This window comes from Vulpes lagopus, chromosome 2 (genome assembly GCF_018345385.1).
Source record: "Vulpes lagopus strain Blue_001 chromosome 2, ASM1834538v1, whole genome shotgun sequence".
In the NCBI taxonomy this organism is placed as follows: domain Eukaryota; kingdom Metazoa; phylum Chordata; class Mammalia; order Carnivora; family Canidae; genus Vulpes; species Vulpes lagopus.
In genome coordinates, this window is record NC_054825.1 from 71,031,461 (window position 1) to 71,058,769 (window position 27,309).

Below are 27,309 nucleotides of genomic sequence, written 5' to 3' on the forward strand. Positions count from 1 at the left end.
GTTTTTGGTTATCTTTAGAGGTTAGGTGGTAGGGCCCCATCCCCCTCCCCCCCACAACAGAATAGTATTCTTATTAGAAGTTCCTAAGACCAGGCAATTCCAGCATGCAAAGTGTGATAGGACATAGCCAGGAAGATGAGAAACTGTAGCCATCATCTAGGGATAATATATTCCATCGCTGTTGCTCCTTGCAGCTTGCGGGTCCTCTTTGCCGCCCTCTCCATTAAACCCATTAACATGCATGATCCTCATCTGCTTCACAATGGTGCTTTTACCAGATTCTCCGGCACCCAGCAGCAGCAGGCGGTGCGTGGCCCGGTAGACCTGCTTGTCCTTCTGCAGCTGCTTCTCGATCTTTTTGTTGGCCTCGCGCTGCGCCTTCTCCTCGTTGCGCTGGTCCTCGGTCTTACTGTTTCTCAAGGGGTATTAAATAAAATCTAAGTTACCCATAGCAATGCTTCTCATAATCCTCTTTATTTTCTTCAGTTCTTTCATGTTAGGGCTGCTCAGCAACCCCTCTCTCACTAAAAGACTGAGCTCTTTCTGGTACCCCAACCTGATTTCTTTTGTGTTCAGATATCTTCCCTATCTCTTAATTAGATGGGCAGATTTGGTATTCCTGGCTTCTTTTCTTATTTTTCTCTATTCCTTTCCCATTACTTAACTCTCTACAAGAAACATGAGTTCAGAAACTGTCAGAGCATGCAAGAATTCTTCCTTCTTTCCTCTTGGCTTTCCAGTCTTGCCTTTTTCCACTCATTCTCTTGATTCTGAATCACAGTTAAGTCCTGGGAAACTGAACAGTGCAGAAGAGAACTTTCCTTAAAGGGCTGTGCAGGGATGAGTGGAATGGGTGATTAATAAAACACATTTTAGTTATCCCTTCCCTCTCACATGATGGGTGCATTCACACCTTAATAAGTTATATTCTGGTTGGATAATAAGGTTGCTTTGAGGAATTAAGAATTCTATTTTCTGGGTCCAAGGGAGGAAGGATACAGAGGAGAGCAATAACCAGCAGCAAGGAAGGAGAAATTGTAAAGGAGATAATGCTGATCTGTTCTCCCTCTCTCCCACCCCTAATCAGTTGCAAACAACTGGTCTTTTTAAAAATTAAATTTTAACTCCTTAGCTGGTTAATGAAAGTCCATTTTGCTAGTAGTATCATACCTAACTGGGACATTCAGATCATCTGGTTGTTTTAGGCCATAGTCAGGGTGCAAGCTCTGACAGTTGTTAAACTAAAGAAATATATTTTGAAACATTGCTCCATATATCCTAATAAGTCATCTATCTTCCTCTTCCTTACCCTTGTTACTTCCTCTGGTTAGCACATATCTTTTAGCCTCTTTCATATTAAAGAAGGCTAGCAATAAGATACGGGTGATGGGACAAGGCCTGAATTATCAATAAATAGTAGCTTGGATTTCAGTGTTCCTAGTAGCTGCTTTGATCAATCAGTAATTATTAGCATAACCCAGAGAGGGAAATACTCTGTCTTGCTGTAGTTGGTGCACCTTTGCATCCTGTTGATTGCCTCGGAACCTTTCCATCTGTTCCTTATTCAACTGACTCTTAAGTTTGAAGCTCCCTGAAGCTGCGTCTGCCTTCACAGCAGTTTTTTCCTACAAATGTCTAAGACTTAGCCTCCCTCTGATCTTGTTTCTCTGATCTGACTCCATCTGCTTTCTAGCCTTTGAGAAATCCTCAAAATTTGTGATCACTTAGCACTCTTTCTTGCTTTCACTGAAATTCTGAAATTATTCTTTTAAAGTATTTTCTTTCGTTTCATTGAATTAAAGATATAAAGGGGTATAGGTGTGCAGTCTATCATCTCAATCCAGTCTTAGCTTTTGTTATTTTACATATATATCTGCAGTTTTGTGTAATATCACCTTTCAACATGTGGTTTGACTTAAAACCTTATTAAGTATCTGGACATTATTTATAGTTTTGTGAGGAAGAAACATATCTTCAGCTCAACTATATTAAAAAGTATAGAGTACATTAAGTTTATTTTGTAAGTCAATCCCAGATTTAAAAGAATTAAAATTCAGTGTGACATAAATGTCTGAGTAGTGCAGATGACTACAATTTTTATGGAGATAAAAGCTGATGTTGATTACTGGTTTATATTACATGTGACACATATAGTTTTGATATATCTGTGGGGAAAATACATTGCGTTTGTATTATTTGACTTATGTTCCATTATTTTGTGTTTTATAAACATTGAAACACAAGTATTTTTCAAAGAGGGAGAGCAGAGTTCAAACTGGTAGAGTCTAAGCCAAATACAGGCTATGCTCATGTTTTATTTGACTCTCATAATATTAGTTGTCTTAGTGTTTTTTGTTCTTGTTCTTTTTAGATTGAATAAATTGCCAATGTGTGAAAGTCAAGATATTTCACAAACCGATCCTAACTTTCAGATTCTTTTGAAAAAAACTGAAGATTAGGCAACATTGGATCTACATTGCTCTCTGTGGCAGTAGATGACTGGAGCTGAGTAGTGGCCTTGTTAGGTAGTAATTCATCTTTCCCATCAGTGAGGAGTCCCATCATTCCCTGCTCATCATTCCCATCAGCCTTTTTCTAAGTTGTTTTTTACTAATCTTGTGAGCATTTGACTTTGTGATTCTTACTATATACTAGTCTTTACAACCGTTATTTTAAATTATTATGAAATAGCTACAGAGTAGGACTACTATAATTCTCAGGCTTTATTTAATATATGAAATTTTGTGATTTTTCAACTTTGTAAACATATTTTTCCATATAGACATTATAACCTAGAAGCAGAAGTGTAGTCAGAAAAATGGGGATGGGTAACATGGCTCTTGAAAATATGCAAAATACCTTCATGATAAAAATAGGTAAGTTGAAATTAGAGGATCCAGTTAAGATGTCAGAAAAAAAGCTAGCTTGCCACCCACAGGGTCTCACAGTTTCCCTATGGGGGTCGCATCAGGTCTGATATTTTTTTAAAAGTGAATAATTTAATTATCAAATGAATTATTTAAAATTTTTTACTTATTTGAGAGAAAGATAGCATAAGGAGGGGGAAAGGGAGAAGCAGGCTCCCCACTGAGCTGGGAACCTGACATGGGGCTCGATCCTAGGACCCTGGGATCATTACCCGAGACAAAGGCTCAGACACTTAAACTGACTGAGCCACTCAGGTGCCTCTAGGTCTAGTTTTTACTTTTGTAGATCCAATTAGTAATCAACAGATGGTTTGATGAACATAGAATCAGAGTAAAGGATGCCAGGTAGTCTTGAAAGAAAATCTCATTATGCTACAGTGAAAACTAGCATATTAAGCTTCTTTTAAAACACAGAACATCTTGGGGATCCCTGGGTGGCTCAGCGGTTTAGTGCCTGTCTTCAGCCCAGGGCGTGATCCTGGAAGCCCAGGATTGAGTCCCGTGTCGGGCTCCCTGCATGGAGCCTGGAGCCTGCTTCTCCCTCTGCCTGTATCTCTGCCCCCTCTCTCTCTCTCTCTCTCTCTCTCTCTCTCTCATGAATAAATAAATAAAATCTTAAAAAAAATAAAACACAGAACATCTTAAAAATAGAACTACCCTACAATCCAGTAGTGTACTGGGTATTTACCCAAATAATACAAAAATACTATTCAAAGGAACAAATGCAACCTGATGTTTATAACAGCATTATCTATAATAGCCAAATTATGAATAGATAAAGGTGTGCGTATGTGTCTATATATATATATATATATATATATATACACACACACACATATATATATAATGGAATATTACTCAGCCATAAAAATGAAATCTTGTCATTTGCAACAACATGAATGAAGCTAGAGAGGATCATGTTAAGTGAAGTAAGTCAGAGAAAGACAAATACAATATGATTTTACTCATGGGGAATTTAAGAAAGAAGCAAAGGGGGGAAAAAGAAAAACCAAGAAATAGATGCTTTTTTTAAAAAATATTTATTTGTTTATTTATTTATTTTAATTTTTATTTATTTATGATAGTCACAGAGAGAGAGAGAGAGGCAGAGACACAGGCAGAGGGAGAAGCAGGCTCCATGCACCGGGAGCCCGACGTGGGATTCGATCCTGGGTCTCCAGGATCGTGCCCTGGGCCAAAGGCAGGTGCTAAACCGCTGCGCCACCCAGGGATCCCAAGAAATAGATGCTTTATTGTAGATAATAAACTGATAGTTACCCAGAGGAGAGGTGGGGTGGGGGGATGGGTGAAATAGGTGATGGAGATTAAGAGTGCACTTGTTGTGATGAGCACCAGGTGATATATGGAAGTGCTGAATCACTATATTGTATACCTGAAACTAATATAATAACACTATATGTTAGCTAACTGGCTAGCTAAATTAGCTACTTTAAATAAAAACTTTTTAAAAAAGTACACTGACACCAAAAACAAAATGAAACATCTGTCTCTCAAAATTATATAATGGTTGCTGAGTCAGGTTCCATTTCGCTTGGACATTGCTGGTTAAATACTGACACATTTTTCTTTGCAAAGCCTCCCTTCTTTGCAAAAAATCTGTTTATATTGCCATCTTCTTTTAATGCATTCTTCATACAGGACAGCCCAGATGGCTCAGCAGTTTGGTACCGCCTTCAACCCAAGGCGTGATTCTGGAGACCAGGGATCGAGTCCCGCGTTGGGCTCCCTGCATTGAGCCTGCCTCTGCGCCTCTCTTTCTCTCTCATGAATAAATAAAATCTTAAAAAAAATACATTCTTCATACAACTTTCAATAACATTAGGTTACAGCTTTATTTTAAATAAATCATTTCTGTTGTGATAACTAATTACCTTATTAGACTTAGATTAGAGGACCCCTCTAAAGGCCTTTTTATGATGGATGACTTCTACAGAGAACAATGTCATTATACCCTTTCTAGATTCACAGTTATTTTGTCCAAGTTCTGGATATACTTTGTTCTTATGTGCCAATTTAAACTGACGGGGGCTTGATACTTCACTGTTCCCCAAATAAAATTCAGTATATTGTTTGATTCCATTCACTCCCGTTGTCAGTCTTCTGAGGTAGGGTATCATGATTCACATTTTTAAAAATGAAGAAGCTGGTGAACAGAGCATATCAGTGACTTGCTCAAGGTCAAAAAACTAGTAGGTAATAGAGTTGGGAATTAAACTAGGATTTTTCTGATTTCAAATTTCTGATTTCCCTGCTTCTGAAATAAGCAGTAGTCTGGAGTCCAGGAGATCAAGTAGAACCAAACAGTGGCCTCTGTGGTCAGAAACTAGGAGGAAGCATGATCCTAAGATGCAGTTTGTTCCATTTTGTAGGTCTTTTGTGTTTCTACTGAGATAGCAGGGTCACCCGACTGTGTAGAAGTGGTACAGAATCTATTAGGAAGGTTCTCAGGGAGACAGCTGCAGCCTGTTTGCGAGAGCCCTGAAAATTTGGGACCCTCTGATTCTATCTAGGGTGGCTGCGGGTAGGAGAGCAAAGATTGAAGAGGTTTGTTTTTTTTTTTTCTTCAAGATCCATTCCTGTAAGATCCTCTCTGCATTTGGCTAGTCACAAAAATATTCACTAATAAAACTTTGCTCTGAAGAATTTTCATTTGAATAGAGGTTGTGTAAATAAAGAGATGACAGCAGGGAAAATCAGTGAAGGTGGGCTTGTGCATAATAGCAGATTCCCTTCTCATGAAATTTTTTTGTTCCATATTTTTTCAAACATTGGAAATACTGAATTATAAATTTTTTAAAAGATTTTATTTATTTATTCATGAGAGACAATGAGAGAGAGACAGAGACACAGGCAGAGAGAGAAGCAGGCTCCATGCAAGGAGCCCGATGTGGGACTCGATCCTGGATCCCGGGATCACACCCTGAGCCGAAGGCAGAGGCTCAACCGCTGAGCCACCCAGGTGTCCTGAATTATGAATTTTTAAAAAAGATTTATGGGGCGGGGGGAGAGAATGAGCGCACAGGGTGGAAAGGGGTAGAGGGAGAGAGAAACCCAAGTAGATTCCATGCTGAGTGCAAAGCCCAATGTGGGGCTCCATCTCAAGACCCTGGGATCAGACCAGATCCCCCCCAAAAAAAGGAAGCTTAACCAATTGTGCCACCCAGGTGCCCTTGAATTATGAATTTTAAAATAATGATCAACGTGTTTAATAGAAGTTCTTATATTCCTTTCAGGTTTTCATTTTCTTAAAATGATTTCTAAAACCATATAATATTTTTGTATATAACTACTTTTAAAGCAAGTTCATGATAATTCTTATACACGTTAAGTGTTATAGTACAATTCTGAAATATAAAAATAAGATCTATTTCTGTCTCCAGGGACCTCTGGCATTTTCGTATAAAAAGGGAGAAGTATCATTTTTTTGGCATTTGGGTTTCCTTTTGAAATATCAGTTGGTGAATGTATTTCCTAGCTCTTTATTATATACCTCAAGTGGCCAAGCAAAGGAAAAGCACTAAAGTAAGCATCCATTTCATTTGTAGAGATTAGAAACAAGATGCTTATTGTCCTACTTCTTCAAAGGATTTAGAATGAATGATTAAGAGCAACTCTAAATGTTTTGGAGTTGATAAAGTTGGAATCCAGCTCCTCCAGACCCACTGACTTTGAGATTTACAAAGAAACTGAAAGAAATCATACCTTTATTAATGGTAGGTATTTCAAATCTTTCAAATGTATTTGTACGTCTTACATTCAGCAAATACAAATCATACTTAGAACTCTACTAATCTCTATTGCAGTGAAATCATTATTCTCACCATATGAGACTACCTTCTAACCTATGGAACTTTTCCACATGCAAGTTATTTTAAGGGAAAAAATCTCCACATGATCTACAAATGTTATCTAATGCATTTTCAAATGCTACTAAGACAGACGTGTTCATACATAAGAAGTATCCTAAGGACATTAAAAATTCTGAAATCTAGAAATCCTCTTTTTTGAGTCTTTATGGTTTTTAGCCTGATAATTATTATCATGAAGGGGTGCATACTCAGTATCTGAAGGATGCTGCTAGCAACTACATCAAAATATTCTTAGGGACTTTGTTTATAGTCAGGATGAAACCTGAAGATCAAGAGAATAAATTGATCAAGTCCTTGCAGGAGTAATTTATCACTCTGTAAAACCTTTAGCAATTGCTGAAAATGCATGCTGGTAGGAAGTTTTTAAATTACCAAAACCACTAGATCATTTGCTTGGTTCTTCTAGATTCCATAAAATACTTGAGTTTGTCTCAGAAAAATTGAGCTAAGCACTGTGCCTGGCACTGTCTCCATTGCAGATGGAAGGCCAGATGAGCAGGAGCGGTTGCCAATCATCAAGCTCATAGAGGTATAGAAATGCATCACACACACATATATATGTATACATTAAGAGTTAAAATAAGAATGGAAAAATATTTAGTAGTGCATAGGAAGACCTCTTTTGTGGTGGGTTGCATTCCTGAAGAAGACATTTTAAGTGGAAATGCTTTTAAAATTTTATTTGGTTTTCACTTAAATGTAACATTAGATAGAGGTTATATGCTTGACTAAGAGAGAGATTACTTAGTCTTTACACAATTGGTTATAAATCTAATGTTTAATCAGCTATTAATGATAGAAAAGTACAATAATAATAGCTAAGCACTTTTTAAGATAATACATCTTCTCTTTTAATTTCTCAAACCATTATCTTAATTTTGCAAATGAGGAAACTGAAGTTTAGAGAAGCTCAATAATTTGAGGAAGACCATAGGGCAGGAAAGTACTAGAGCATGGATTCATTAAAAGGATTAGAAAATGCTTGCCCCTTGAGAGTTTTAGGGATAGAGACATGAGGAGCAATGAAGAAATATTGAGGCCAGAGATAGATTATAATGGAAAAGAAGAGGTGGTCTCTGCTTTTACTGTGTTGAAAGCAATGATAAGATTTTTTTGCCAGAGGATTATATAAATGTTTGCTTTGTTGAGTGGCAATAAATTGAGGACTGTCTGTACTGCAGTTGTAAAATATATGAGGTCCTGCAAAATGTAGGTAACAATAAAAAATTTGCCTTGACTAACAATGGTAGCAACTCAAAAATAGCTTGAGCCATCAAAATGGATAAATACCTGCTTATAATTGCAGTAGGATGTGTATCCTATGGTACAAAGTTCTTGGTACTTGATGATATTGGACCTGCTATCTTAAAATAAATTAGAAGAGCAAATGATATTGTGAAATATCTTTTTTAAAAAAGATTTTATTTATTCATGAGAGAGAGAGAGACAGAGACAGAGATACAGGCAGATGGAGAAGCAGGCTCCATGCAGGGAGCCCGAGAGCCCGCCGTGGGACTCAATCCCGGGACTCCAGGATCACACCCTGGGCCAAAGACAGGGGCTAAACCATTGAGCCACCCAGGGATCTCCGATATTGTGAAATATCTAAGAGCTATTCATAAGCAGAGTATTCAAGAATAGTCAAGGGGTGTCTGGGTGGCTAAGTTGGTTAAATGTCTGTCTTCAGCTTAGGTCATGATTTTCAGGCTCCTGGGATCAAGCCCCTCATTGGGCTCCCCAATCAGCAGAGAGTCTGCTTGTCCCTCTCCCTCTGGTCTTCCCCCCACTTATGTGCACTTTCTCTCTCTCTCAAATAATAAAATCTTAAAAAAAATAGGGTGGGATAGATTTATACCTAATACATAGAAACCAAGAAGGAGTGTTGCTCTCATCCCAACAATAAGAAGTCAGATAATTTTTTAATTATTTTTTTAATATTAAAAATAATTTTTTTGAGGTAACCAATTTTTATTTTGCACTTCCCCACCTCCATTCCTCTCCAAAAAGCACTAATGGGTATATCTGTGCATGTGAAAATACTGTATAAAGTATTTAGGATGATCTCAAATTAATAAACAAAAATACCCCACACATAGCTCGACATAGATGTTTCGTTTCTTTGCAGGGATAGAAACATTCTAGAACAAGGAGGACAGTGAAATACAGATGATATACAAAACTGTAACTTCCTTGAGCTGATCAGAGAGCCAACATTGTAAACACAGTCAACTAGTTTGAAGTGTAGGGATGTATAGGCACCTTCAAGGAGAGACAGATGAAAACACTGGCTTACCTATGACAGAGAATGGGAGGAAGATGGGACTTCATACTAGTGAATAAGAATTTAGCTATAAAATTTAATAAATTATTGAAAGTTGAATGTGGAATAGATGAGAGTATGGAAGACATAGGGTATGTAGATACAAACAATATTTACACCTATTTTTTTTTTTAAGATTTTATTTATTTGAGAGAGGTAGCACATGAACTGGGAGAAGGGCAGAGGGAGAGGATCTCAGACTGTGCTCAGCATGGATCCTGATGCAGAGCTCAGTCCCACAATTCTGTGACTGAACCCTGCATTGAGTTCCCTTCTCAATGGGGAGTCTCCTTCTCCCTCTGCCCCTCCCCCTGCTCATGCTTACACTTTCTCTTCCTCCCTCTTTCTGTCTCTGTCTTTGTGTCTCTCTGATATAAATAAAATAAATAAATAAAATCTCTACAGAAAAGAAAAAAAGAGCTCAGGAACAATATTGAATGATCTTATATACTAATGTACATATAATTGGGATCCCAGAAGAAAAAGAATGGGCAGGAGAAATATTAGAAGACATACAGGTGAGAGTTTTCCATAAATTATGGAATGAAGGACAGCATGTCGCTGATCCAATAAAGCTCAGAGAGTCCCAAGCAGTATCAATGCTACTACACACAATACATACATCCCTACCTAGACATATCATATTCAGATTTCTGAAAACTAAATATAAAGTGAAAATCTTGAAGGCAGCCAAAGGAAAAAGGCACATTATATACTGGAACAAAGATGTTAATTAAGGTGGACATCTTCTCAGAAAACTTGCAGGCAGCCCAGGTGACTCAGTGGTTTAGCACCGCCTTCAGCCCAGGGTGTGATCCTAGAGACCTGGGATGGAGTCCCATATCTGGCTCCCTGCATGGAGCCTGCTTCTCCCTCTACCTGTGTCTCTGCCTTTCTCTCTCTGCGTCTCTCAAGAATAAATAAATAAAAATCTTAAAAAAAAAAAAAGAAAAAACTTGCAAGCCAGATGACAATGAATGACATCTTTAAAGTGCTGAAAGGAAATGAATCTGTCAACCCAGAATGGACTTTAAGGGAAAAACTGTCAGAAGAGACAAGGATATTGTATAATGACAAAAGATCAGTCCACTAGGAAAATATAATAATTATATATGTAACTAAGATTAGAGCACCTAAATATGTAAAGCAAACATTGATAGAACTAAAGAGAGAAATAGGCAGTAACACAACGGTAGTAGGAGCCTTACTACTCCGTTTACAATAATGGATAGAACTTCTATACAGAAAAATCAAGCTATGGACAATGATATACCAATAAACTGGACAACTTAGAAGAGATGGAAAAATTCTTAGAAACACATAACTTAGCAAGATTAAATCAGGAAGAAAAAGAAAATCTGAATAGACCAGTTGTGAGGAGGGAGATTGATCTTGTAATCAAAAATCTCTCAGTGAAGAAAAGCCCAGGATCTGATGGCTTCACTGACAAGCTCACAGCTAACATGCTCAATGTTGAAAGGATGAAACCTTTTTTCTAAGATCAAGAACAAGACAAGGGGGCTCACTCTCCCCACTCTTCAACATAGTACTGGAGGTCCTAGCTAGGGCAGTCAGGTAAGAAAAAAAAATAACAGGATTAGAAAGGAAGTAAAATTGTCTTTATTTGCAGGTAATATGATTTTATATTTAGAAAATTCTAAAAACTTAGCAAAGAAAACCCTGTTATGTCTAATCAATTCAGAAAAGTTGCAGGATACAAAACATAAAAATCAGTGTGTTTCTATATACTAAGAATAAAATTTCTGAGAAAGATATAAAGTGATCCTATTTATGATGGTATCAGAAACAATAAAATACCTAGGAATAAATTTAAGGAGGTAAAAGATCTCTGCTGAAAACTACAAGACATCGATGAAAGAAATCAAAGCAGACATAAATAAATGGAAAGGTATCCCATGACCATGGATTGGGAGAATTACTATTGTTAGTGTCAATACTATTAAAATTCATCTATAGATTCAGTGCAATTCCTATCAAGTTTCCAACAGAATTTTTTTATTGAAGTAGAAAGAAACTCCTAAAATTTATATAGAATCATAAAATACTCTAAATAGCCAAAGAAATACTGAGATGGTATCATGCTTCCTGATTTCAAGATACACCATGAAACTACAGTCATGAAAAAAGTCTGATATTGACATAAAGATAGATAAATAGGCCAATGGAATAGAATTGGGAGCCCAGAAACAAAGCCAAGCACATATAGCCAACTGATAATGATAAGGAAGGAAGAATACCCAGTGGAGATAGGTCTCTTCAATAGGATAATTGGATATCCACATGTAAAGTAATAAAACTGGGTCCATATCTTATCTCACTCATACAAATTAACTTGAAATGGATTAAAGAATTAAATGTAGGGATCCCTGGGTGGCGCAGCGGTTTGGCGCCTGCCTTTGGCCCAGGGCGCGATCCTGGAGACCTGGGATCGAATCCCACATCGGGCTCCCGGTGCATGGAGCCTGCTCCTCCCTCTACCTATGTCTCTGCCTCCCTCTCTCTCTCTCTCTCTCTCTCTCTCTCTCTCTGTGACTATCATGAATAAATTAAAAAAAAAAAAGAATTAAATGTAAAACCTGAAATCATTAAACTCTTAGAAGAAACACAGGAACAAAGCTCCTTGACATCGGTCTTGGTAATGATTTTTTTGCATATGATCCCTAAAGCACAAGCAACAAAATAAAAGAACCAGTAGGACTACGTCAAACTGGAAAACTTCTGTACAGTAAAAGAAAACATCAACAAAGTGAAAGGACAACCTATGGAATGGGAAAAAAAATTGTAAACTACCCTTTTTTTAAAAAAAAAAAAGATTTTTTAAAATAAATTTATTTTTTATTGGTGTTTGATTTGCCAACATATAGAATAACACCCAGTGCTCATCCCATCAAGTGCCCCCCTCAGTGCCCATCACCCAGTCACCTCTAACCCCCAGCCCACCTCCCTTTCTACCACCCCTAGAGTTAGGAGTCTCTTATGTTCTGTCTCCCTTTCTGATATTTCCCACTCATTTTTTCTCCTTTCCCCTTTCACTATTTTTTATATTCCCCCAAATGAATGAGACCGTATAATGTTTGTCCTTCTCCGATTGACTTATTTCACTCAGCATAATACCCTCCAGTTCCATCCACGTCGAAGCAAATGGTGGGTATTTGCTGTTTCTAATGGCTGAGTAATATTCCATTGTATACATAGACCACATCTTCTTTTTAAAAAAAGATTTTTATTTTATTTATTCATGAGAGACACAGAGAGGCAGAGACACAGGCAGAGGGAGAAGCAGGCTCCATGCAGGAGCCCGATGTGGGACTTGATCCCGGGTCTCCAGGACCAGGCCCTGGGCTGAAGGCAGGCATTAAATCACTGAGCCAGCCACCCGGGCTGCCCAAACTACACATTTTTAAAAAAGATTTTATATATTCATGAGGGACACAGAGAGAGAGGTAGAGACATAAGCAGAGAGAGAAGCAGACTCCCCCCAGGGAGCCTGATGTGAGACTCCATCCCAGGAACCTAGGATCATGCCCTGAGCTGAAGGCAGATGCTCAACCACTGAGCCACCTGGGCACCCCTGTAAACTACATATTTGATAAGGAGTTAATATCTAAAACATATAAAGAACTCCTACAACCAATAACAAGCAAGTAACCCAATTTAAAAAATGGGCAAAGGATCTCAATAGACATATACAAGAAGATATACATGAAAAGATGCTCAGCATCACTAGTAACTAGGGAATTGCAAATTAAAAGCACGAGATGCCACCACATACCTGTTAGAAATGCCATCATCAAGAAGATAAGTGATAACAAAATGCTAACATGGATAGGGAGAAAAGGGAAACCATTGTGCACTGTTGGTGAGATTGTAAATTGGTGCAGCAACTGTGGAAAACAGTATGGAAGATCCTCAATTAAAAATAGAACTACCATATGATCTAGCAATGCCACTTCTGGGAACATATCCAAAGGTAACAAAAATACTCCAAAAGGTGACTTCACTGCTATGTTAATAGCCCCATAATTTACAATAGACAAGATATGGAAATATCCTAAGTGTCCATCAATGGATGAACACATAAATAAGTTGTGAGATATATATTATATAAAAATACATTATGAATATAAATATATAACAGAAATAAATATAAATATATATATATTGAGCCATAAAAAATGAGGAAATTCTACCATTTGCGACAACATAGGTGGACTTTGAAGGCATTATGCTAAGTGAAACATGTCAATGAAAGACAAATACTATATGGTCTCACCTATATGCGGAATCTAAAAACAAAGCAGAACCCAAACTTACCGGGAAAGAGATCAGACTTGTGATTATCAGTGGCATGATAGGGGGAAGGGGAGAATTGGAGGAAGGTGATCAAAAAGTACAAACTTCCTGTTATAAGTGAGTACTAAGGATGTAATGTACAGGATGACGACTATGGCTAACATTACTTTATGGTATATAGGAAAGTAAAGAGTAAATTCTACATCTAATCTCATCAAGGAGAAAAAAATTTTCCTTTTTTTCTTTTTATTTATCTGAGAAGATGATGTCAGCTGAACCTATTGTAATCATTTTACAGAATATGTAAACCAAACAAAAATCAACAAGGCAATATTGCACTTGAACCATACTTTAGTCCAAATGTAACTAACAGACGTATATAGAACATTCCATCCAAGAGCAGCAGAATACACATTCTTCCCAAGTGCACACAGAACTTTGGGATAGATAACATATTAGGTTATAAATCAAGTCTTTAAAAATTTGATTGAAGTCATACCAAATGTTTATTCTGATCACATTGGAAATGAAATTGGAAGTCAATAGCAGAAGGAGGACTGGAAAACTCACAAATATGTGAAAATTAAGTAGCACACTCTTGAGTAAGCATTGGGTAAAGAATAAATCAAAAAGGAAATTAGAAAATAGCTTAAGACAAATGAAAATGGAAAACAGGATACCAAAACTTATAAGATGCAGCAAAAGCAATACTAAGAGGGAAGTTTGCCACGATAAATGCCTACTTTAAAAAGATTTTATTTTTTAAAAATATTTTATTTAAGAGAAAGTGTGCATGTGCACCTGAGGGGGTGGGGGAAAAGCAGAGGGGGAGGGAGAGGCAGAGAATCTCATCCGATTGAGCCACCCAGCTGCCCCTAAAAAAAAAAAAAAAAAAAAAAAAGATTTAAAATAACCTAACTTTAGTGCTTGCTTCGGCAGCACATATACTAAATAACCTAACTTTATACCTCAAGAAGCTGGAAAAAAAAAAGAACAAACTAAGCTCAAAGTTAGTAAAAGGAAGGAAATAACATACATTAGAGCAGAAATAAAATAGAAAACAGAAAAACAATAAAAATATCTACAAAAGTAAGAGTTTTTTTAAAACGATAGACAAAATTGACAACCTCTTAGCTGGACTAAAAATCCCCAGAGGATTCAATAAATCAGAGATGAAAAAGGAGGGGCACTTAGGTGGTGCAGTTAGTTGAGCATCTGACATTTGGTTTCGGCTCAGGTCATGATCTCAGGGTCATGTGGGACTCTACTCTTAGCACCAAGTCCTCTTGAGTTTCTCTTTACCTCTCCCTCTGCCCCTCCCCCACTCCTCTCTCAACTATATCTTTAAAAAATGAAAAAAGAACATTTCTGCCTCAGAAATAATTGCTTCAGAAAGGATCAAAAAGATTAAATAATTATATGGACAATTATGTGCCAACAAACTGGATAACCTAGAATAATTGGATAAATTTCTAAAAACCTACAACCCATCAAGACTACCTCTTGGAGAAATAGTCTGAACAAATCTATAACTTGTATGGAAATTGAATCAGTAATCAAAAACTTCCCAACAGAAAGGAGAAAAAATGAGTGGGAAATATCAGAAAGGGAGACAGAACATGAGAGACTCCTAACTCTGGGAAATGAACTAGGGGTGGTGGAAGGGGAGGTGGGTGGGGGTTGGGGGTGACTGGGTGATGGGCACTGAGGGGGGGGGCACTTGATGGGAAGAGCACTGGGTGTTATTCTGTATGTTGGCAAATTGAACACCAATAAAAATAAACTTATAAAATAAAATCTGATAAAAAACAAACCTCCCAACAAAGGAAAGTCCAGGACCAGCTGGCATCACTGATGAGTTTTACCAAATATTTAAATTGTCAGTCTTTCTCAAAATCTTCCCAAAAATTGAAGCAGAGGGAATATTTTTTAAAAAATATTTTATTTATTTATTCATGAGAGACACTGAGAGAAGCAGAGACACAGAGGGAGGAGAAGGCTCCATGCAGGAAACCCGATGTGGGACTCGATCTTGGGACTCCAGATCATGCCCTGAGCTGAAGGCAAATGCTGAGCCACGCAGGTACACCAGAGGGAACATTTCTAAACTAATTTTAGGAGGCCAGCATTTCCATAATACCAAAGCCAGGCAGAAATACCACAACAAAAGAAAATTACAGGTTAATATCCCTGATGAATATAAATCTGAAAATCCTCAACAAAATACCAGCAAACTGAATCCTACAATAAGTTAAAAGGATCATACAGCATGACCAAGTGGGATTTATCCCTGGCATACAAGGATGGTTCAACATACAAAAATCAATTAATGGGATGTACCACACTAACAGAATACAGGATGAGGATCACATTATTGTCTTAAGACATACAGCAAAAGTATTTGACAAAATTCATCACCCTTAAACCATACACAAAAACAACTCAAAATGGATTAAAGACCTGAAACTGTAAAACTCCTAGGGGAAAACATAGGGGATAACTTTTGCAACATAGGTCATGGCAGTGGATATGACATCAAAAGCAAAAATAGACAATGAGGACTCTCTTAAAGGAAACAGAATAAAAACACAACCTATGAAATACAAGAAAATATTTGCAAACAATATATCTAATAGGAAGTTAATCTGCAAAATATATTTTAAAAACTATTCAATAGCAAAAACTCTAACTCCTCAATTAAAAAAGGGTTAAGGATCTGAACAGACATTACTTCAAAAACATATAAATGGCTAATAGGCATATGAAAAAATGTTCATCATTAATAAAATGCAAATCAAAACCACAATGAGGTATCACTTCACACCTGTCAATATCGCTATTTTAAAAAAAAGACAATAAGTGTTAGAATTTGGAATAGTTGTGCACCGTTGGTGGGAATGCAAAATGGTATAGCCACTTTGGAACACAGTATGAAAGTTTATCAAGAAATTAAAGATAGAACTGCTGTATGACTCAACAGTTACACTTCTGGATATCTATTCAGAATAAAAATCATGATCTTCTAGAGATATTTGCACTCTTGTGTTCACTTCCGGTAGCCATTATGTGGAAACAATCTAAATGTCCATCAACAGATGAATGGATGTGGAAAAAATATATACATGCAATAGACTATTATTATTTGGACTTTTAAAAGAAGGAAATTCTGCAATATGCAACATGCATGAACCTTGAGGACATTATTCTAAGTGAAATAGCCAATCATGAAAAGAAAAATATTGCGTGATTCCACTTGTATGAGGTATCTAAAATAATAAAACTCGTAGGATAATGCATGGTGGTTGCTAGGAGCAGGGATAAAGGAGAATTAGAATTAGGGAGTTACTAATCAGTGGGCATAAAGTTGCTTTAAGTAAGATGAGTAAGTTCTAGAGCTCTGTTATACGACATTGTACATATAGTCAGTAATGTGTTGTACACTTACAAATTTAACATTTTATGTTAAATCTCATGTAAATCTCATGTTCAGTGTTCTTAGCACAATAAAATATTTTAAAAAAGGAAAAAGTAACTTCTGTTACGTATATTTAACCTCAGTAAAAGAAGAAAAGGAGAAATAAAGGGTTTTCAAGATTTTCAAGAATAGGCAGGATGAAAAGAATGCAAAGATAAAATAGTGATAGCAATACTCTATGGTTAATGTGATTAGACAAAGTTCAAGCCATGTCCTCAGAGTTTAGAAATGAAAAACATAATTATTCAAGGAGCATAATAATTTAAGATAAAATACAGATATAATAACAAAATTAATAACAGTGGTAGCTAACATTTATTTGTATATATTATGGACCAGACACTATAATGCATGTGTTATGTTTGTTTGGCATTGCCAGATTTTTTTTTTTTAAGATTCTATTTATTTATTTGAGAGAGAGCAAGAGTGAGAGAGATCACAGAAGGAGAGGGAGAAGCAAACTCCCCACTGAGCAGTACTCCCTATGTGGGGCTCAATCCCAGGACCCCGGGATCACAACCCAAGCTGTAGGCAGGTGCTTAACCAACTGAGCCACCCAAGCACCCCCAGATTTTTTTGTTAAGGCCAGATAGTAAATATTGCTGACTACAGGCCACATACAATTTCTTTTGCATATTATTCTTTGTTTTGGTTTGTTTGTTTCATTTTTACAACCTTTTAAAAATGTGAAAACCATCCCAGCCTGAGAGCTATGCAAAAACAACCTGTAGGCTGGATGAGGCCTGGGCCTGTAACTTGCCTACTCCTGGTCTAGACCTTGAGTTTTTTATCTCAGCACATACAGCTACTTAAGAAAATTCAAATGAGTAGTGTGTCCCTGAAAAGTTTGTAGAAAATACCAAAGGCAAATGTTAAGTTGAGAATTAATTGTATTTCCATGGTTTTTGTAGAAAGGATGATATCACAATATTAAAGAAATAATTCAACTCATCTACCACCCTAGCACTGTAACCAAGTCCATATTACTTTCCAATCCTGGCCTTCATGCAGCATATTTTAGGGACACTAATTTTTAATGTATGTTCAGGATGTAAAAATAACTTCAGTGTTCCTATTTTTAAAGATTCATTATAATTTTTTATAATCTAATAGAATGTTAAAAAATTTATCAGTTGGATTCCAGTCATACAGCTTCATTAGAGCTGTCGCTTTTTATTCCTTCTCTAATCACATAACATCTGAGCAGCATTTTTATTTTTATTAAAAAAATTTTTTTAAGCAAAAACCCTTAATATACAGCTAATATTCTCTATTCTGTTGTAGTTGGGTCACTCTTTTTTTTTTTTTTTTAAGATTTTATTTATTCATGACAGACATAGAGAGGCAGAGAGACACAGGCAGAGGGAGAAGCAGGCTCTATGCTGGGAGCTGGACGCAGGATTCAGTCCCAGGACTCCAGGATCACGCTCTGGGCCAAAGGCAGGTGCTAAACCACTGAGCCACCCAGGGATCCTGTGAGCAGCATTTTTAAACCAATGACTATAGAGCAAGAGTTCCAAAGGAGGAAGGAGGAAAAGAGAGTAAAAAGAGTACATCAGGATTGAGAATGACAAAGAAAAGATGGGAGTGGGGTAGGACAAAATGATATGTTTCATACCAGAAAGATCAGTTTCTTTCTTTTCTTTTCTTTTCTTTTCTTTTCTTTTCTTTTCTTTTCTTTTCTTTTCTTTTCTTTTCTTTTCTTTTTTTCTTTTCTTTTCTTTTCTTTTCTTTTCTTTCTTTTCTTTTCTTTTCTTTTCTTTTCTTTTCTTTTTTCTTTTCTTTTCTTTTCTTTCTTTTCTCTTTTCTTTTTCTTTTCTTTTCTTTTCTTTTCTTTCTTTCTTTCTTTCTTCTTTTTCTTTCTTTCTTTCTTTCTTTCTTTCTTTCTTTCTTCTTTTTCTTTCTTTCTCTTTTCTTTCTTTTCTTTTTCTTTTTCTTTCTTTTCCTTCTTTTCCTTCTTTCTTTTCCTTCTTTTCTTTCCTTTTTTTTTTTATAAAGATTTTATTCTTAAGTGATCGCTACACCTAATGTGTGGCTCGAACTCACAACCCAGAGATCAAGAGTTGCAAGCTCTATTGACTTAGCCAACCAGGTGCCCCTAAAAGGTCAATTTCTATTTAAGATTCATTCCACCTTTTGGTGTTTAGTGCCATTCTTGTTTTTGGTTATGTTTGTACAGAGTTACTTTTGGCTTCTTTATTATTTCTCCTAAGACTGATGCTATTTGTGCTTCTTGCCTTTTCTTTGCTGCTCTGGATCCAGGTATTTTCTCTAGTTGAGACTCAAGTTGTATCTCCTGGGTTGCCTGGGTGGCTCAGTGGTTGAGCGTCTACCTTCAGCTTAGGGTGTGATCCCTGAGTCCCGGGATCGAGTCCCACATCGGGGTCCCTGCATGGAGCCTCCCTCTCCCTCTGCTTGTGTCTCTGTCTCTCTCTCTGTGTCTCTCATGAGTAAATAAATAAAATCTTAAAAAAAAAAAAAAGTTGTATCTCCCTTTCTTATATATTTTCATTCGTCTATTACCCTTCCCAAATACTTTAACTTTCATATGAGTAAAAATACATGTTATGATTTAAAAAATAAACACTCCCATGTACTATTATATTGAGGTCTGGCGTCTTTGGGAGTCCCTGAGACTGTTTCAGACAGTCCTCAGAGTCAGAGCTTTCTTTTTCTTTTTGAGTCACAGCTATTTTTATAACAATGCTAAAAGTTATTTATTTACCTTTTTTACTTTCTTGATTAATGCATATTTTACAAATTTCTGTTTTAATTTATAATATGGTAGATATTAATAGATATAATCCACATAAACAAAAGCTTTTCAAATCCTTAATCATTATTAGCAATGTGAAGTAATCCTGAGACCAAAAAGTTTGAGAATGGCTTTTGTATCCTATTCTATCAACAAACATTGATTAAGCACTTTGTGTTTTCCAGCAGAGTTCTAGTCTTGGAATAAGTGACAGAATTTTTCCTCAAAGATCTCACAGTTTAAATAGAGATTGATAGGGGTGCCTGGGTGGCTCAGTTGGTTAAGCATCTGCCTTCTGTTCAGGTTGTGATCTCAGGGTGTTGGAATCTAGCCTTTGTCCCCACAGCAGGCTCTCTGCTCAGTGGGAGTCTGCTTCTCTCTCTCCCTCTCCCCCTTCTTGCCCCACTTGTGTGCTCACTCTCTCAAATAAATAAAATCTTAAAATAAATAGAGATTAATAAAAGGATATAAGCTTTCAGTTGTAAGATGAATCAGGTCTAAGGATCTAATGCAAAATATGGTAACTATAGTTGATAGTACTCTATTGTATAATTGAAATTTAATAGAATTGAACTTAAGTGTTCTCACCAAAAAAAAAAAAAAAATGAGGTGATGGATGTATTAACTAGATCGGGGGATCCTTTCACAATGTAAATGCATATAAATTACAACAGTTTACTCTTTAAATTTATCTTAACAATGTTATATGTCAGTTACACTTCAGCAGAGCTGAAGTTTAAAAAAAGATCTCATAGTTCAGTGGAGAGCACAGAGTATAAGTATAGCTGGAGGCAGTAAGTGCAAAGATATTACATATCATGGGAATCCAGAAGGAAGGATTCTTTTTTTTTTTTTTTAAGATTTTATTTATTCATGAGAGACAGAGAGAGGCAGAAACACAGGCAGAAGGAGAAGCAGGCTCCATGCAGGGAGCCTGACGTGGGACTCGATCCTGGGTCTCCAGGATCATACCCTGGGCTGAAGGCAGTACTAAACTGCTGAGCCACCCGGGCTGCCCTAGAAGGAAGGATTCTTAACTAATTTTGAGTATGGTGCTAGTACTGGAGGAGATCAATGAGAAGTAGGAGTCATATCTGTTAAGACTTCCTAGAGGAGGTAACCAGTGAACCACTGATTCTAAAGATCAGAATGAGTTAACTGGATCATGGGGTGTGATAGGAGGCATTCTCAAACAAAGGAATGGAAGCAAAGAGTACAGTGCATGCAAACAAACACATGCATGCTGTGTTTTTGTGTGTGCCGTCAGTCTCAGGGAGAAGTGGACACAAGGCTAGAGATGTGGAGGAGCCAGCTCTTAGCCATTTTTAACCTATTAGGAGTTTGGACTTCATCCTTAGAAGGAAAAGAAGTTCCACCTTTTTCTCCCTTTTTTAAAAGCACATATTTAGTTTTATTGCTTCTTTACATAAGAGTTTGGTTTATTAAAATGATATTAGTTAATTGTTGTCAGATTAGCTTCTAGACATGTCACAGATATCAATACTTTATATACATACTCATTTTACTTATGAGAAAATGAAAGCTCTAAGAACTTTAGGATCCATAGTTACCTGGAGGGTGAAATGATATTTAAATCCAAGCAGCCTTGCTCCAGGATTGGCACTGCTCTTCTATAGCACCTCTTCATACAGACAAAAGGAGAAAGGGTAAAGGGCCAGGGGTGAACAGCTAGTTACAAAACCATTCTCAGAAATGAAATGAAAACTAGCTCTGTGCTATGAACTATTGAAGTGTGCATTTTGAAGGGGTGAAATTTCTGACCACATATTTTATCTCAGTAAAGTAAGTTCCTATGTTGAGATGCATAGAGCTTTATAGATACAACTCAGGTAATGAAAGTAACTCTCTGACTTACATTCTAGCAATAAAACCCTTCTATTAACATTTGATGATAGACATTTAGCAAATGGGATCTTAATAGGCTTCTGTGAAAATGTGAAATTTGAATCTCCCAAGGGAGCTTCAAATGCAGGTTATGAGGCATATGTGTAAATTGGGTCACAGCCCTCTACTTGATTATATGTGGAAATTCAAAGATTTCTGCAGTGAATGTGTATAAAATAAGCTTGTTCCATATCTTGACTTAACTTTGCCTTTGTGTTTACTTTTCTACCCTTGACCTTCCTGTGGATTCTCTGCTTTGTGTTGTCCATATATGGATTTATGTTTTTGCTTTAAAATCAAATGCTTAACGTCTTTTAATGTCTGCTTGTAAATACTAGTTACTCCTCAGCTCTGTGGTAACCTTGAGAAAATAGGTGGAAAAATCAGCCTTCCTACATAGTTGTATTGCTCCTTATCAAAAAATTTTTTTCAAGTTTATGGTCTATTTTAGGAAAACATTTAACTTTATCTGTCTGTGAAACAGAATTTAACCATAGCTTTTTAAACACAGTAAAACACTAAATGGGAAGGAATTGTGGGGTAAATAGTCACCATCCATTTAGTTCTAACGAGCAGTAATGATGATGTGTTTTCTTGTTAAAGCTAATGAATGTTAAAAGTATTTCCATTTTTTGAAAGGCAAAACTGAGAGTTGCTAGAGCTAAGCAGGATATCCAAGAGAGAAAGAATGACAGGCAACAAAGAGTGGAAAGACCAATAAATCTTTAAATCTTCAGCTTGGATTGTTTGTTTCTTTGCTGTTGAGTTTAATAAGTTCTTTATAGATTTTGGAAACTAGCCCTTTATCTGATATGTCATTTGCAAATATCTCTTCCCATTCTGTAGGTTGTCTTTTAGTTTTGTTGACTGTATCCTTTGCTGTGCAAAAGCTTCTTATCTTGATGAAGTCCCAATGGTTCATTTTTGCTTTTGTTTCTTTTGCCTTCGTGGATGTATCTTGCAAGAAGTTACTGTGGCCGAGTTCAAAAAGGGTGTTGCCTGTGTTCTCCTCTAGGATTTTGATGGAATCTTGTCTCACATTTAGATCTCTCATCCATTTTGAGTTGATCTTTGTGTATGGTGAAAGAGAGTGGTCTAGTTTCATTCTTCTGCATGTGGATGTCCAATTTTCCCAGCACCATTTATTGAAGAGACTGTCTTTTTTCTAGTGGATAGTCTTTCCTCCTTGGAATTTTCATAGAGACTGTTTGATTCCAAGGATTGCTTTGATGAGTATGAACATATTAACAATATAAATTTTTCCAATCCACGATTATGGAATATCTTTTCATTTATTTGTGTCTTCTTCAATTTTTTTTAAATTAATTTTTATTGGTGTTCAATTTACCAACATACAGAAAAACACCCAGTGCTCATCCCGTCAAGTGTCCACCTCAGTGCCCGTCACCCCTTCCCCTCCAACAATCCAATCATGAAATGGGCAAAAGACATGAAGAGAAATCTCACAGAGGAAGACATGGACATGGCCAACATGCACATGAGAAAATGCTCTGCATCACTTGCCATCAGGGAAATACAAATCAAAACCACAATGAGATACCACCTCACACCAGTGAGAATGGGGAAAATTAACAAGGCAGGAAACCACAAATGTTGGAGAGGATGCGGAGAAAGGGGATCCCTCTTACACTGTTGGTGGGAATGTGAACTGGTGCAGCCACTCTGGAAAACTGTGTGGAGGTTCCTCAAAGAGTTAAAAATAGATCTGCCCTACGACCCAGCAATTGCACTGTTGAGGATTTACCCCAAAGATTCAGATGCAATGAAACGCCGGGACACCTGCACCCCGATGTTTCTAGCAGCAATGTCCACAATAGCCAAACTGTGGAAGGAGCCTCGGTGTCCATCGAAAGATGAATGGATAAAGAAGATGTGGTTTATGTATACAATGGAACATTACTCAGCCATTAGAAATGACAAATACCCACCATTTGCTTCGAAGTGGTTGGAACTGGAGGGTATTATGCTGAGTGAAATGAGTCAGTCGGAGAAGGACAAACATTATATGTTCTCATTCATTTGGGGAATATAAAAAATAATGAAAGGGAATAAAGGGGAAAGGAGAAAAAATAAGTGGGAAATATCAGAAAGGGAGACAGAACATAAAAGACTTCTAACTCTGGAAAAGGAATTAGGGGTGGTGGAAGGGGAGGTGAGCTGGGAGTGGGGGTGACTGGGTGGCGGGCACTGAGGTGGGCACCTGACAGGATGAGCACTGGGTGTTATTCTGTATGTTGGAAAATTGAACACCAATAAAAATTAAATTTATTTTAAAAAAATAAATAAAAATAAATCTTCAGCTTGGTAAGAAAGGACATAACACATTACAAAATCTGCATCTTTTTTTTTTTTTTTTGCAGACATTTAAATCTAACTGTGACAGTTTCTTACAACTAGCACATGTATTTTTAAGAAATTTTGTTTCCAGACCTTTGAAATAATCTGTGATTACAGACTACTGTATATGGTACTAATATGAAAGTTTTAGCAGCATTATTCATAACATCCAAAAAGCAAAAACAACCCAAGTGTCCATCAACTGAGAAATGGGTGAATAAAATTCATACAGTGGAATATTATTTGGCAGTAAGAGAAAATATATGTTGCAGCATAAATAAGTCTTGAAAACATTATGCCAAGGGAGGTAAACCAGTCACAAAAGACCATGTGTTGTTTGATTCTGTTTATATGAAGTGTTCAATATAAGCAAATCCATGGAGATAGAAAGTAGATTAATGGTTGTCTAGGGCTGAGAAAGAGAGGATTTTGGGAAATGGGGGTGACTGCTAATGGGTGCAGAAGTTATTTTGAGTATGATAAAAATGTCCTAAAATTGTGGCAAAGGTTGCACAATCCTGTGTGTCTGTATACTAAAAACCACTGAATTATATGCTTTAAATGAGTGAATTATATAGTGGATGAGTTATGTCTAAATTAAACTGTTTAATCTGTCTATCCATCTCCTGTAACTCAATAGAGTGATAACTTGAATACTGAGAAGTTAGAAAATGCATGTTGTGAGGGGAGGTAGGTACAAGGACAAAGACTATATTATACAGACTGTATCTAATCGGAACTATTCCATAAAACTTCACAATATGAATAGAAGGATTTTACCTCCTTCCAGGGTAAAAACTATCTCATGGTCATCCTATTTTCTCTCTTTCTTGAGAAACTCATCCTTTATTGAGGTCTCAGAGGCTAGCACTATTGTAGCTGATGAGTCAAGTGGACACCCCTGTGGGCTGTGTTCCCAAAGCTATAGTTAGATTAGGGCAAATGGCATTCGATATATCAGACGCAAAGGTATTTCTTCCTGATTGACCATAGGTATCTTCTTCTCCTAGACATTTTCTTTGGACAACAGAAGGAAAATCCCCTAACCAAATCCTTTGGGATTCTCTTCCCTTCTCTCTCCTAGTATCTCAGGGTATGACAGTACAGCAAAGCTTTTGCTCCAAAGTTGTCATCTTCTTTTATCCATTTCCTTTCTTCATTCCTTTTAAGTTTCCAAGCCTTGGACCCAACGGTTATAACTGGTGAGCTTTTCTGATTTGTTCACTCTTACAGGCACACACAGTAGAACTGAGAGCATGGCCATTTTCTTTGTTCTGTTGCTTGTCTAAGTGATCCCCAAATGAGTGAGTGAGCTCTTAAGTCCAGCTCTAACCAGCCACTTGCTTAGTAGGGTGAGTAGGCTGTGGATTGGAAAACCTTTTAAACGCTCCCAAGGTTACCTTTGAAATACTCTTATCTGCAGCACAGAATGGAATTCCACTTGGGAGTTGCTGAAAAGACTCTCCTCTTCAAACAAGCAAAAAACCAAACCAAAACAACAAAAAAACCTACATTTCATCCCAAGGAAGGTCAATTTCTTTGCTTCTTTTTCCTATCAAAGAGTAGTCTATTTAGGAAGTCTTAATTTCTTTACCTTGATTTCTCCATGGACCTTTAATTTAACTCTTATTTCCATTGATTTGTCAGATGTATTACCAGAAATAACATTCTTCTAGATTGGAGGTCTCCTTCAGACCAAAACCCTTATTCCTCATTTTATTTGACTTCAGTGGTAGTAGTCCTGAACCACTCCCTTCTCTGAACTTTCTTTTCCTTTGATTGGAAGGAATCCAGTTATTCTTATTGAATCCAATTATGCTTATTGGATTCAATTACATTTTCTCACACAGAGTATCCAGGCTTACTTCTTACCTGTCAGCTGATCCATCTTTGTTTCTTGCAATGCACTGCATATTTCTTTCATCCTCTAACTGGAGTGTTTTTTTCAAGGCTGTACATGTTGGTAAATGACCATCTGTATCTTATTTATATTTAGACCTTGTGTTCCAGGGTAGTAGATGTGTCCAAGAGGTTAAAGGTACCTGCAAAAAAAGCATAATGGTACCAAGTGGGATGCTGCTGCCACTGAATGTTGATGTGGCAATCACTATAAAAATCAATTAACATGGCTTTGTGGGGATCCCTGGGTGGCTCAGCAGTTTGGCGTCTGCCTTTGGGCCAGGGCGCGATCCTGGGGTCCCAGGATTGAGTCCTGTGTCGGGCTCCTGGCATGGAGCCTGCTTCTCCCTCTGCCTGTGTTTCTGCCTCTCTCTCTCTCTCTCTCTCTCTGTCTATCATGAATAAATAAATAAATCTTTAAAAAAAACAAAACAAGACAAAACAAACATGGCTTTTCTACAAGTCAGTAGTGCAAAGCTTTTCAGCCCTCCAGACCTTAACCCAGGGTTCTCTAGCCTTTAGGTAACTCAGAATCATTAAGGATAGGGTTCGAATAGATTTCTATACCCACTCCAATCCTGTGATTCATACTTTAAGTGGGTCCCAGGAATCTGCAGTTCTAAAAAGCATCCAAATGATTCTGATGCAGTTGGTCCAGCCATCATTCTTGGAGGAAACAATGCTACTAGCCTTTCTTTTAGTTATAGGCTATATCCCTAGAGAATAAAAGCAGAACTAATAGTCATTTGCAAAACATAAGTTGTCTAGGACCTGAAATATATCTGTTTCTGAAATCATAGTACTAACCACCTTATTTTTGTTCATCCTCACCCTGGGAAAAAATTGATTCATTTCCATTTTTTATAGTGAAGGTCTAAAAGAAGCAGGCAACCAGTTCTCACTATCAGTTTATTACCACCTTCACAGGAGTTTCAGAATTGTCTGAAAGAGTCCTGGAATCCAGAAGCACCCAAGGGAATTAGCAACAAGAAATATATAGTAAGTAGGTTAGTTAATGAGGTTATGGTGTTAGGTGTTGTTTCCCATTAAGATACTCTACTACACATGCATTTTGGGAAAAACGTGTATATCCTCTAATATTTTGACTTGATTTAGTTTGATTTCATACATGGTCTGCTATCCACAAGCTTTCCTGGTGCTCCTTTTCCTGGGGATGAAAGCCCTACAGGATTATGTGAATAGCTGTCCAACCCCAAAGCTGATTTCTCCAGGTTGGCATCACAAACCCTGAAGGACTACTTTATTTATAGCTGCAGAAGCTAGTTCTCTTGACTAGGCTCTTTAGCCTCACAAATATTAAGAATCCAGAAAAATCAGTATTCTTTTCTTATAGCAATGTCTTTAGGAGATAGAATCTTAAGCTCAGAAGTCAAGCCTCCCATGGCTCACATCTGCCTGGGGAGATAATCACCTCACATGATGTCTTGTTGACATGGTTGTCACAT

At 37.0% G+C, this 27,309-nt stretch overlaps 2 protein-coding genes across 3 annotated transcripts in view; one reads left to right on the forward strand and one right to left on the reverse strand.

The window, feature by feature from the left end:
• Positions 1-25,832, reverse strand: LOC121484600 (guanine nucleotide-binding protein G(s) subunit alpha-like). The gene is made up of 4 exons (XM_041744037.1): positions 25,817-25,832; positions 25,345-25,411; positions 21,253-21,321; positions 1-415 (listed from the first exon to the last, which is right to left on the reverse strand). Exons 1-4 carry the CDS (start codon positions 25,830-25,832, stop codon positions 157-159), a joined length of 411 nt encoding a protein of 136 aa, XP_041599971.1. The 3' UTR covers positions 1-156.
• Positions 1-27,309, forward strand: part of FRMD5 (FERM domain containing 5) — a 334,543-nt gene that overhangs the window by 75,444 nt on the left and 231,790 nt on the right. The gene's annotated exons all lie outside the window — the stretch shown is intronic.